The 13,691-nt window shown below is 43.8% G+C and overlaps 1 protein-coding gene across 1 annotated transcript in view; it reads right to left on the bottom strand.

Annotated features, from left to right (window-relative positions):
• Nucleotides 1-3,371: 3,371 nt before the first annotated feature.
• The window catches only part of LOC107296338 (vomeronasal type-2 receptor 26-like), a 29,450-nt gene continuing 19,130 nt past the window's right edge, over nt 3,372-13,691 (bottom strand). Inside the window, exons 2-3 of the mRNA XM_015825683.1 lie at nt 4,331-5,014; nt 3,372-3,395 (exon numbers count right to left, since the gene is read on the bottom strand). Coding sequence (XP_015681169.1) covers nt 3,372-3,395; nt 4,331-5,014 — 708 coding nt within the window. The remainder of the gene's footprint in view (nt 3,396-4,330; nt 5,015-13,691) is intronic.

Here is a 13,691-nt window from a genome sequence, read left to right as displayed (position 1 = left end):
TATTTCAGCAGGCAGGACTGGCCTAGGGGTATTTTAAAGGGGTTTTAAATTAAATTTTTAGTAGAAGCGGCCAAATTTAAATAGTTATTTTTAATCTTTTTAAATTTTGTATTGTATTGTACCATTGTTTTAAACTGGCTGTAAGCCGCCCTGAGTCCTCCGGGAGAAGGGCGGGGTATAAATTTAATAAAATCAAAAAATCAAATCAAATGATTGCAGTGAGAAGGAGCTTCTGCTCTTGGGACCCTGAACTTCTTCCATGTAAGGAGGGGTAGCTGGAGAAAAGCACATTAGAGAAAAGTCACAGATAGAGCCCTTGGGGCAATTTTCTTTAGTGGTATCTGTCGTTCCTGTTAGGACATGTCCAGAAAGTCATGCTGGATGGAGATAGTTCAACAGGCAGGAAAGTGACTTCTGCTGTCCTTCAATGGGGTCTCTTGCCTCCAGAGGCTGCTAGGGAAGGTCACCCAGAGTTATGGAGTTTGGTGCCATTCTAGGTTGGTGACCCTTAACTCTAGTGCTGCCTGTGCTTTATCTCCATGGAAGCACTCAGTATCCTTGAACCCAGCCTTATATTAACAGTTTGGGATTTTCCTTCTCAATGAGATCTCCATGTATCAATCCTAATGAGGAGCTGATTTTATAATTCCTTGTAAATGAAGTGAAATTTCATTTGCCATCTGTTCTAGAATGATCATTTTTGGCATGAGAGCTGGCTAAGAGGCAGGAAAGTGACAGCCTGGGAGAGCACCATTGGCACAGAGAGAGAAAATTGTAGAATGGGTAGAAGTTTTCATTTCTTTGACATTTTCTGCGTTGTCTTTCCATACTGATACAATGAGAGCCATTAAATTTTGACGTTTCTTGGTTTAAATAAAACAATTGTGCTGTTAGGTCTGCAGTTGAGATGGTGGCAGCATCCGCAGTGCGGTGGATGGTGTGACCTGATTTCTTGCCACAATCACCCGGAAGTTGGTTTAGAGAGACCTGGTGGCAGTTCCTCTGGTTGTGTAGACTTGGTGTTTTGCGACTTCTATGACATTCCCATCTCGGAGGCTTTGTTTGTCCTCCCCAGAAGACCTCCAAGTGCTTATAGTTCATAGTCCCTGTGTTCTGGTTTATCTTGGTCAATTGTTGATTATTTTTCTTACCTGGAGGGGGGATGTTAATATATACAGCTTGGCCTAGAAGGAAGAACTAGGGATTTGAGTGACGGGGGAGCTGATGGGATGGGCAGGTCCATCCTTACAATGGGGAGCACAGGATGACCAATATCCCAGGTCCATCATTTGAAAGTTGTCCCCCTGTATTGTCCTCAGCTTCCACTCTCAGTGCCTGGCTACCAGATCTTTGGTAGCTCCAGGTACCGGCTCTTCTTTTTGAATGCCAGGTGGATGTGTAACATGGCTTCTCTTGTCCATGATGTTACCTGCCATGTCTCCCTTAAACCAACTTGTGCCCATAGGGGAGGAAAACTCTCCTCAGTTGCAAATGTGGCCACCTACTTTGTGGGTTTGCCTCAGGTGAGAGCCCAGGGAAGTGGAGGAGGGTTGGCTGTGGTCATCCATGGTTTACTATAGGCTCTAAACAGGTTGCACCTAAAGCTTTCTTTTGTGTCAGGGGGGGTTGCAAGAAAATTTCCCCAGCCTGCTGAAGTATGTTGTGTGAATGTGGCCCTTACAAGAAGATAAGGGCATCACCCAGGTTCAACCTCCAGAAATAAACCATGGTTAAAAGTTGCAAGTGTGAATGCAGCCATTGGTGAAGTGAGCAGGTTAAGGGGGTTGTATGGCTGTGATCAGAGGTAGTCTGGTGTAGTGGTCACGGTGTCAGACTAGTAACCAGGAGACCACGAGTTATAGTCCTGCCTTGGGCACAAAGCCAGCTGGGTAAACCTGGACTAGCCAACCTGTCAGAGCCCTGGGAAAGAGGCAATAGCAAACCACTTCTGAAAAACTTGGTCATTATGGTCTTCCTGATTACTTTCACACAGAGCCGGTTGAGGCTGTGGGGTTTCCTGACTCTGGCTTCAGTCTTGCAAAACCAGCCAAGTGGACTCCAATTTGCTAAACATGGGCAGATTTTTAAAAATCTGGTTGCTCTCTGTAAAAACGGCAGGAAAACTCCAATCCTGATCTTGACAGCGAGTAGCAAGTCCTCATGAAGGCTGCAGACAGGCCGATGAAGTTGGAGTCCTGAAGGGCAGGAGGGCTGCAGGAGGTGGCTGTCCCTTCCTGTCAAGGGCAGGGAGAGCGTGCTGGAAAAGAGGAAGGCAGGTGGAGCCCCTTCGTGATTCAGTTCAAACAGCCTCAGGCATGGTTGGAAAATGTTTCTTTGAGGGAGAAGCCTTCCTAGCAGACAGGAAGGGTGGGAGAGCAGCAGTGACATCACAGCAAGGGTGGTTCCACAAATTGGGGGGTCCAAGTCAATGCACCCCCTTCTGTTAGCAACACAGTGCAGCATGGATGGTCAGGCAGGAACCCCTTCAGGAGGCGAGTCCCGGGCACCTGCAGGCTAGGAGAGCTCACCTGAGTCTAGGGTGTTTGCACCCCTATTTGCATTTGGTTAGGTTCAGCACACCCAGCATTGGTGGGACTCCCACAGTCCCCTTTGCAGGACTCAGTTGCAGAGACCCTAGAAGTGTGTTGTGTGAGTGTCCCACCAGGTGGTTGACAGTTGTGCGTGCTCTGCAGAATTGAACAGATTGAGTCAAACTTCACTGACCATCATGGATGCATTTGCTCTCCTTAACCTGGATTGGGGAGAAACCCTCTTTCCTGAGCTGGGTGGAGTCATCAACTGAATTAATGGGTGACATTCACAGCTCATGTTTAGGCCATCCAGGTTTTTTCAGGTATTTCTGCATTATTTTTAGCAAGCTGGGTACATCTCAGCCTGGCGCTGACCACAGGGAGGGGCAAAGGTTTTGGGCTTCATGGGAACCAGATTAATAACGGCTTCTTTCTCCCTTGCATTCCCAAAGAAACATCTAAGGAGCAGGGGACTTGGGTCAACTATAGAGCCCCTGACAATATTGACTGAGATTTTAAAATTTTAAATATAAAGTTTAATTTAAATGTAAATTAAAAAAAATAAAATTCCAGTAGCTGGGAACCTTGTCCTGTGCCAATATGTGAAGAAAATTTATCATGCTAAGCTAGCATCTGGTTAGATATTTTGGCATGATACATTATGCCAATGTAGCAGTTCCCTTTCCTTAAACTAAGTTAAGGGTGTTATCTGAACTCACCCAGATTTACCACAAACCATCTATGTGATGGCCAATGCAGTATTGATATGTAGGTTCTGAGATTTTGCTTGATAAAAAAATACAGGAAACCAGAAGATGCATTCAAAAGTTACATGTTTATTCAGCTAAACAAAGACGGGCTTCTCTAAAAAAGAGAGATAAGCCCCAAATATCAAAAAAGCCTCATTTTTATACCTTCTTTGATTACATAAGCAATTCACCCAGCAAAGCTGACACACATAAGATAGAGACTTTGCCCTTTAAGACTGGCACACTGTAGATAAGAAGGAAGAAAGCAGAAGTAGCTAATATGTTCCCTTTTGGGTGGTTTGGGTGTTTTCCCAAGGCATCATATGTTCCCAGGTGGGTTAGAATATTGGGTGTTTCCTTTGCTGTCCTTCCATGACCTTGCAATCATGGGTCTGAAAGTGGCCAGAGAGAGTGAGGCCATCTACAAGTATTCATTGTCCCCTAAGTCCTGATCAACACCAAGCTTACACCACTATAAAGCCCAGGAAATGAGTCATAAGTCTCTTGTCTTGAAGAGTTGCTTAAGCCAAATATTGGTTGAGTTGTGTGCTGAGGAAAAGGAGGAAAACCAACAGTTTTTAAAAATATATAATCTATCTATCTATCTATCTATCTATCTATCTATCTATCTATCTATCTATCTATCAATCTATCTATCTATCTATCTATCTATCTATTTATTTATTATTAATGTATTTGATGTTTATCTTGAATTTGCATTTAACTATCAAACTACACATATTTATTTCCTTCAATTATAATAAACATAAGTTGACAAGCAATCCCAAAGCATATAAACCAATAATAATGCATAATGAAAAGTTATAAGCCTAAGAAATAATTTCACCATCATTCCCCTGCTTTTGTCATTAGATGTTCCTTAGTGTTTAGATGTGGTCTCAGGATGATAATGTAGCACTTGGGGAAAAAGATGCAGCCCAACAGTCCAGCACTGGAGGCCAAGATGGAGAAGACCTGCACAGCCACCATGTATTTTCCTTTCATGCTCAGGTAGGTGGGGAGGAAGGAGACCCAGACACTGCAGAAGACCAGCATGCTGAAGGTGATCAGCTTGGCTTCATTGAAAGTTCCAGGCAGGTTCCTGGCCAGGAAAGCCACCATGAAGCAAATGGTAGCAAGTAAGCCCATGTAGCCAAGGACAACATAAAACATGGTGACAGAGCCTTCGTTGCATTGAAGGATAATCTCTCCAGGCTGGGAGTGCAGATCAGAGTCAGGAAATGGGGGAGAAACTCCCAACCATATGGCACAGATGAGAATTTGGACAGCAGAACAAGAAAGGATGATGGAGTTGGCCAAGCTCTTCCCCAACCATCTTCTCACTTTATTACCTGGTTTTGAGGCTAGGAATGCCAGCTCTACTGTGATCGTTTTGGCCAACACAGATGACACGGCTACAGAGAAGACAATGCTGAACACTGTTTGTCGGAGAAGGCAGGTGGCTTTCCTTGGTCGGCCAATGAAGAACAAGGAGGATAAGAAACAAAGCAGAAGGGAGACCAGGAGGATGAAGGAGAGGTCCCGGTTGTTGGCTTTGACAATAGGTGTCTCAAGGTATTTAATGAATATGATTAAAACAAAGCCTGTGATTAGGAACAACAGTAGAGTAAAGGAGATAAGGATGATGCCCAGATGTTCTTCATAGAACAGGAAAGTTATTCTTTTGGAGATACACTGGACTCGATACTTGGTTGGATATTGATCATCTGGGCACTTGGTGCATTTTTTGGTATCTGAGAAAAGAAAGTAATATTTCTTTTATAGTCTTTCAAATTTAAGAAAAACTTTGGATAAGATGTAATACACAAAGATAGAAAAGTCTCAGTAAACAGAATATAATTACACCACTACAACAACAAAAATCCCCAATACATACAACTATAAAAAGAACAAAAAAATAAAATTAAACGAAGAACTATCTGGTGCAGCAAACTCCCTTCTATGAGGTAATCCACCAGATTCTTATCCTGCACTGGCCTTACCCTATCCCAAATTGTTGGGAGAAGTAGCAAGTCTCCAGAGGATTAAGAGAATGGGGGCCTATTCAATTTCAAGGGAGAGTAAGTCCAATAGGGCAAGAACTGCAGCAGAAAAGGCAGGCTTCTGATGATCCATAAAGTGGGAATCTTTTAGGGAACACATCGTTTGCATGCCAATTATATCTGCTCTGGTGGGACAAGCAGATATCCTCAAGGAGAGGAAGCCCTGCAGATACCCTGGTTCTGTCTCATGGAGGGTTTGAAAGGTGAATTTAATTACACCTGGAAAGAAACTGGGATTCTGTGGAACCTGCATAGTATGGGTGTCCTATGGAAGAACACATGGAAACTCAACACTGCGCATGCCTTTGCATTCTGGACCATTTTATAAATTCCAGGTGGTTTTCAAGAGCAACCCTATGAGTATGGGATAAAAAGATAGAAACAGAAAACTGATGGCAGAAAAAGACCTAGTGCTGCATCTAGTCTGCCCTTTGAGCTTTTTGTTTATTTATTTATTTAATACTTTTTTTCATTTTTTTCAAAAAAAATTCAGATGATGGACATATGTTTACCCCAAAAATGTTTAAACTCAGTTACTGATGATTGACCCACCAACCATGCTCTCAATACACTGCTACAAAAATACTGGACACAGGATAAAAGTTGTCTAAGATGGTTGGATCCATGGAGAACCACTTGAGAAGGGTTGCAAGACTGACTATTTCAAGACAGGTTGTACAGCCCCCTTCACAAAAAAAAACCACACCATTGACTATCCTGAAATTGAGAGTGTCTCCTAACTATTAGGTCTTCTAGAAATTCCTTAAAATGTGATTCTTTCAACGGTCCTGGGGATCTCCTGGTAACAGGGCCCCATGTGCTGGTTGCATGGTAGGTAGCATCTTGATATACTCCTCTCTCGCTTTCTTAGCATTTCTTTCTCCTTGTTTTAATTGTTATTATTGGTTTGATTGTATTCCGCCAAGAGTCACTTTGTGTGAAATAGCCATATAAACTTGATAAACAAATTTGAAAAAAACATCTTAAAGAAGATTAATTCATAAATAAATTCAACAACAGGAACTGAGTGTGTTATCTGTATTTTTACCCTGTAAAAATGAGAAGGTGAAGCAATATGTTTCCATATTCTCTCGATTTGGCAACAATTTTAAAGGGAATGAATTCAACATTGGTATCAAAGGATATTTAGTAGATTGGTCTTTTATTAGTTCTCTGTTTCTCCCTTCCTTCTGTTCATTTTAACACTGCATGTTAGAATTTTTTTCCTTTCAGGACCACAACTATATTCCTTTTTTTGTGTCTCTCTGTGTTATATCTCACTACAGTATTTAACAAGAAAGAACATTGGAAAGATAAGAAAAGCTGGAAAGGAAATATCTACTTGATGATTTTATGCTGAATCCTCTGTTTCATTTTCATTGTTCCTTTAACCCAACATCTCTCCCTCTATTGTTCCTCCCAATTAGATATTTCAACATATAAGGATATATGATCTTAATAAAGATTAACTGATTAAATGAATGATTGATCAATGCATCTATCAGCCTGTAATGTAAAGTTGGTTTAGGGAAACAAAACCCATTGATCTAAAATCATTCCTCAAGTTACAAATATTTCTAAGAAAGATAAATATGGATGGAAACATCCAAACTGGGTAGTGAAAGAAAGATTTCCCATGCAATCCACAACATCCTTCTTTCAATCTCATCCTTCAAGATATTTTTCTTATAAATCCCATTTAGGGAAGAAATTGGACTCCATGAAAATTAAGAACTAAACAATCAAACTTACATGTGTCTTTAACATGCATATTGATCAAAGTTTCCCTATGGTGTCACCCACCTTCCTGAGTGGAGATGGTCCCCTCTGGACAAGGAATGCAGTCGTAGCAGCAAACTGGCTCTCCTTCTCGAGCCTGCTTGACAAATCCAGGAAGGCATTTTTCCACACATTTAGACTGAGGCAGAGACTAAACAGAAAAAAAAGAAATGCCAAAGAAAATATGTCAGGACTCACCATCCATGTAAGATGGAGGTAGACATGAACATCAGCCAAGTCTTCTCTGGACTTCACATAGGCAAATATGAAATCTCTGACCTCTTCCAAATGGTGGCAGGAGATACAATTGCAGGCAGATGCTTCATTCAGTTCCTCCCTTTTTCTTCTGACTTATCAGATTAGAATAAAGTAGCTTTCTACTTAACAAAGTCTGGAGGGATGAAATTGAGAAAAGATTTAACCATTAAATGGCAACCGGTGGATTCCTCCTCATAGTGGAATTAACATGCATTCCTCCATTCTTCATAAATGCTTTATTTTAAAATATAATATCTAAAATACTAAATTTTAGAATAAACTTCATTGTAAAAATTTATTAAATTTTCATTTCATTGGATTTATTAAAATAGAATAAAACTGTGAGGAAGAAAGAAACTTCTGACCAGTAGGATCTGGAAAGGTTTCTTCTAGAGTGCATAAAACATTGCAAAGCTGCTTCCCTTTGAAAGAAGTCCAAAATTATAACCCAATTAAGATAAAAAGGAAAATTCCCTTAAAAAGAAGGACTGTCAACCTTAAAGATATTCATCATTCATATATATCTAGTCCAACCCCCTGCTCAGGCAGGAAACCCTATACCATTTTGGACAAATGGCTGTCCAGTCTCTTCTTAAAAACTTCCAGTGTTGGCGCATTCACGGCTTCTGGAGGCCGGTTGTTCCACTGGTTAATTTTTCTAACTGTCAGGAAGTTTCTCCTTAGTTCTAGGTTGCTTCTCTCTTTGGTTAGTTTCCACCTTCAGGTGCTTTGGAAAATAGCTTGACTCCCTCTTCTTTGTGGCAGCCCGTGAGATATTGGAACACTGCTATCATGTCCCCCCTCGTCCTTCTCTTCATTAAACAAATATATATTTGTTCAGTTTATATGGCTGCCATGCTGGTGAACTAAAACTAAAACTGGCTGACTAGTTTCTAAAACTATAGTGAGGTGAGATGGAGGTGAGGTCATGAGAACGTGTCCCTCAAAAAGGGTGAGTGAGGCATCTTTTGGTGCACCACATGGGTCATGAGTGTGAGCCCTGTGTGGGAAATGGATATTCAACACAAGATATCCAAAACAATTGTTGAAATAATACAATTAAGTGACACAATCTGACAGGGAAACACACACTCATATTTATTATTAATTTGATTTGTAGTCTCTCAGTGTGTCCTAAGGCAGCTAACAATCAAGATAAACAGTTGCATTCAGGGATTTTCAGATGAAGTGCACTCTTACAAACCAATGCCCAAATCTAAGTAATATTTCCCTCGAAATTGTCCCTTATTATTTCTGATGTCAAGGGTTTTTTTGCACCAAAGCAATCCTTCAGTACTTCAGTTTTCAAGCCATTATCAATAGCGAGATGGGCAGCAAATAAATTTAATCAATCACTCCATAAATGAGCTCACATCAGACCAATCTGTCAACGCTGCTAATATTGAATATTCTTGCTTTGACAAAATATGCAGAACTGTCTGGTGATTTTAGGGTTAATTCAGAGGATAGAGAAAAGGGAGGGGAATAACAACAAAAGTCGGGAAAAGGAACGGAAGTAAATCTCTGCCCTCTGGGCTAATTGGAAGATGTGACATGTGACTGCAAAATAAGGGAGGGGTTTAGCAAGAAAAGTTAGATGCCAGCAAGAGGAATTCAGATTCTGGCATAAACCTCCATGATTGCCGTCAATTTATAACACTGTTAATAAAGGCTTTAGGATAAACATGCCTGAAAGTTCTTTGAAGTGTTTAATTAGGCGGAACCATGACATCATGCCAGAATCCACTAATCTTTTAAACTAATTACGAGGTCCCAGTCCTCGGTCACTATTCCTAATCTGACGGAAATAGTTGAAAAAAGGTCCGTGGAAGATCTCATTATGGAAAGAGAAAAGTGGCTTGAGGCCAGCCAGCCGGGGGAGAGAGGACTTTGGCAGATCTCCCAGCCGAGAGCAAAGACTTCAAAGGCAGAAGGCAGAGATAACGAAGTTCTGGAAAGATTATAAACCCCAGATGTGAAAAGCAGAAATCAAGTCCTGCAGAGAGAAGCCTACAGCCCCTCCCTCATAGATCAGACCCTGAGTTCCCCAACCAGGGACTACAGTCCTGAAGATGGAGGGAATCCCAAACTGAGGCCTCTGCAGCAATGGGCAGGGTGGCACCCCACACAGATAGATGATCAGCAGCAACTGAGCTTGCAGCAGCTAATAGGGGCCTTGCAGCAGATTGGGGTGATGCAAAGGCCAGGAGAGCTACAGCCGGTGAGCTTGCAGATGAGGGAGGCCCAGCATGTCCAGCAACCATTGAGGGGCCTACAGCAGCAGAGGGCATCACCACCCCCTGCAGTCCAACAGCAGAGAAGACCACTACAACCCCCACTTGCACAGTCACCATTGGGAGGTCTGCAGCAGCAGGGGGCACCACCAGCCCCCACTGGCCAGCAGCAGAGAGCCCAGCAACCATTGAATCAGCAGGCAGGGTGGGGCCAACAGCAACTGGGGGCACCACGTCAACAGCAGAGAGCCCAGCAGCCGTGGAACCAGCAGCTAGGGTGGGGCCAGCAACAATAGCCCCAGTGGGGGCCACAGCAGCCTGTGTTTGCACCACCCTTAAACGCAACCTTCAATGGAGACCCAGAGAAGCTGATTTTTTTTCTCAACCAAGGACGCTCTCTCTTGAACCACTGGGCCTGCCACTATCCGGACCCAGGCGCCCATGGTCGACGTTATGGCATCCAACCTAGAAGGAGAAGCAGCTGAATGGCTGAATAATTTATATAACGAGCAAGCCCCCGAAATTGGAAGATCCCCACCTCTTTCTCTTAAGTCTGAGAGAACGATTTGAGGACCCATCCATTGGCCTCAAAGCAGCAGGACAAATTCACAAAATAAAACAAGCCAGGAGGCCAGCCCTGGAGTACATGCAAGAGTTCCACAAGATAGCAGGCCGAACAGAGGGGTGGTCCAAACAATCCCTGATCCAATACTTTGTCAAGGGATTAGACGATCACCTCTCTCAGGCCTGCATCTACCGAGAAGTACCTGATCAGCTACAGGAGTGGTACCAGACAGCAGTGAAGCTAGACGTTAAGCTCTCTCGCTATAAGAAGCCTCCCCCACACAAACCCGAGCAGCAACCAGAGCTACCCGGACAGACACCCCCACGAAAGCCCTCAACTACTGCAATGGCTGAGAGACCCAGGCCACCTACACACCCTTCCTTTAAGTGTTTCCGGTGTGGACAAGAAGGACATCGAGCAGCCACCTGTCCAGTCCCCTACCCCCGACTGTAGAGCAGACCAGAAACAGCAATGAGAAAGAAACCTGCTCAGCGGCTAACGAGAGAAAAATCCAACCGACTCACGCAGGAACCTGTCACCCAGATTACAACCCCCACACAGGAGGACGCTGGGACTCCGGTTGGACCCACCCCTGCTCTACCTTCCTTTGACAGCGACGATGAAGGAGAGAACGACCTGATGGTGAGTCGACAAATCCCACCCTTTTCACTGGCTGCCAAACTTATAATCCCTAAGTCTGGGGCACAAATGGACTTAAACGTGCTAATTGATTCTGGATGCACCCGCTGCATTATTAGTCTGCAGTTTGCAATGAAAATGGGCATACGGGCAAAACAGCTTTCCAAACCGGTGAGGTTTGAGCAAGCCGATGGCTCCCTGATGGGACGGACTCTTGTCACACAATTAACCGAGCCCTTATGCCTAGAAATAGGTGCACACTGGGAGTTTATTCACTTCCTGGTGGCTCCAAAAATGACTGAGGCGGTGATCCTAGGTCTAGCCTGGTTAGACAAATGGAAGCTGTTTATCTGGTGGGAGAAAGGAATGAGAACCGTGAGACTACCTATAGGGCCTAATCCCCCCATTGAGTCAAGCGATGCTACAGGGCACCTTAGGCCACCCAATGAGCGAGCGCACATGGCCATCTCACCACTGCCAGGCGAACCAGTCATCCCAATGAATACCGGGACCTGGCGGAAGCATTTAGTGAAAAAGAATGTGATGCCCTACCCCCTCACAGACCCAATGACTGCTCCATCGAACTGGTGCCAGGAGCCAAACTCCCACGACCAAGAATGTATGCTATGTCCCCCCTCGAGATGGAGGAAATGCAGCAATACGTGAACAAAAACCTAGCGAGGGGGTTTATCAAATGGGCCAAATCTACCGTGGGAGCCCCTGTGTTGTTCATAGAGAAAAAAGATGGATCTCTTCGTCTCTGCGTAGACTATAAGGGTCTCAATGCTGTGAGTGTGGAAAATAAGTACCCCCTCCCCCTCCTAAAGGACTTATTAACCCATTGGGCTAAGGGAGTGTCTTCACTAAATTAGACCTAAGAGAAGCATATTACCGAGTGAGAATAAAAGAGGGAGACGAGTGGAAAACTGCCTTCAACTGTCCTATGGGGAGCTATCAGTTCAAAGTCATGCCATTTGGACTACAGGGGCCCCCAGCCGTATTTATGCAGTTGATTAATGAGGTCCTACATGATCACTTGTACAAAGGGGTTTGGGTGTATCTTGATGATATCCTGATATACAGCACAAATATGACTGATCACATAAAGCTGGTGAGAGAAGTGTTAAAGAAACTATTGAATGCCAAGCTTTATGCCAAATTGTCGAAATGTGAATTTCACCAAACCCGATTAGACTATCTTGGCTACAGAATTTCCAACGAGGGTATTGAAATGGATCCAGCCAAGGTGAAAGCTATAATCGAATGGCAGCCCCCAAAGACTCGCAAACAGCTCCAGAGCTTTCTGGGCTTTGCCAACTTTTATCATCAATTCATCCCCTCTTTTGCCGAGATTGCCCTACCTCTTACAGAACTACTCAAAACAGGCAAAGGAGGAGGGAAGCCATGACTGGGCCAACCACTAGCATGGACGATGGGCTGTCAAACAGCTTTTGAGAATTTAAAGAGACTATTTGCTGCTGAACCTGTCCTAAAGCACCCCTGCCCAGGGGAACCCTTTGTGATTCAAGCCGACGCCAGCGATGTGGCAGTTGGAGCGGTGTTACTGCAAAAGAACAAAAGTGGGATCCTGCAACCCTGTGCCTACACCTCTAAGAAATTTACTGAGAGCGAGCAGAGATGGGCAATCTGGGAAGAAGTTAAAGAGGCAATTATACCCAATCCACAAACTGCCGCTCAATTTACACCTCGCAGGGTTCCCAATCCTGATGACCCTGGAGTAAAGAAAATAAAACGAGAGCTCCTCACCGACCAATGGTTCAAAGATAATCACACCTCCCTAACGTGCCGGGATGACTTGGTTTACAAAGGGGGGAAACTATATTTGCCAGAAGCCCTCCGTTTTAATGCTCTCAAACACAGCCATGATGTAAAACAGGCTGGACACTTTGGATATTTGAAAACCCTACACCTCACCCGCCGGCAATTTTGGTGGGTGGGGCTGAAAGGGGATGTGGAAAACTATGTAAAAAGTTGTATGTGCCACAATGAAAAGAATCCCAGGGAAAACCCCTGGGTTACTGCAACCCGTGGCAGACCCTTCTCAACCATGGGAAGAAATAGCTATGGACTTTATAGTAGACCTACCTGAAAGTAGTGGAAATACTGTCATCTGGACTGTAATAGACCTGTTCTCAAAGCAGGCTTATTTCATCGCCTGCAAAGGACTCCCATCTGCCCAACGACTGACCAAATTGTTCCTGAAACATATCTACCGGCTGTATGGCACCCCTAAGCGAATAGTTTTGGACAGGGGAATGCAGTTCACAGGAAAATTTTGGAGAAGTTTCCTTACATTAATTGGATCATCTCAAGGGTTATCATCTGCTTTTCATCCGGCCACCAATGGGGCCGCAGAAGCCGCTAACAAAATGGTGGAGCAATATCTTAGATGCTATGTTTCTTACCAACAGACGAACTGGACTGATATCCTCCCTTTTGCGGAGGTGGCATACAATAATTCTGTGCATAGCAGCACCGGTTACATGCCTTTCAGAGTGGCCACAGGAAAAGAGTTCAACCCAATACCTGAATATCCTCAGATGCCATCCGCTTGACCAGTGGGTGAAGGGGTGGGAAGAAGTTTGGAGAAACACAAAAGCTGCTTTAAAAAAGACTTTTGAAACCTATAAAAAGCAGGCTGATAGAAAGAGGACTCCCCAAAGAACATTCCAAGTTGGGGAAAAGGTTTATTTGTCAACTAAATATCTACGCCTCAAGTTGCCCAGCAAGAAATTGGGACCAAAGTTCTTGGGGCCTTTCCCCATAGTAAGGATCATCAACCCACTCACAGTAGAGCTAAAACTCCCTAAACTCTTAGGGAAAATTCACCCAGTTTTCCATTGTAGCTTGTT

Source organism: Protobothrops mucrosquamatus, unplaced genomic scaffold, assembly GCF_001527695.2.
Source record: "Protobothrops mucrosquamatus isolate PMUCROS unplaced genomic scaffold, P.Mucros_1.0 scaffold2756, whole genome shotgun sequence".
In the NCBI taxonomy this organism is placed as follows: Eukaryota; Metazoa; Chordata; class Lepidosauria; order Squamata; family Viperidae; genus Protobothrops; species Protobothrops mucrosquamatus.
Note: the sequence above shows the minus strand (reverse complement) of the source record. Positions and strands in the feature narration are given on the sequence as shown.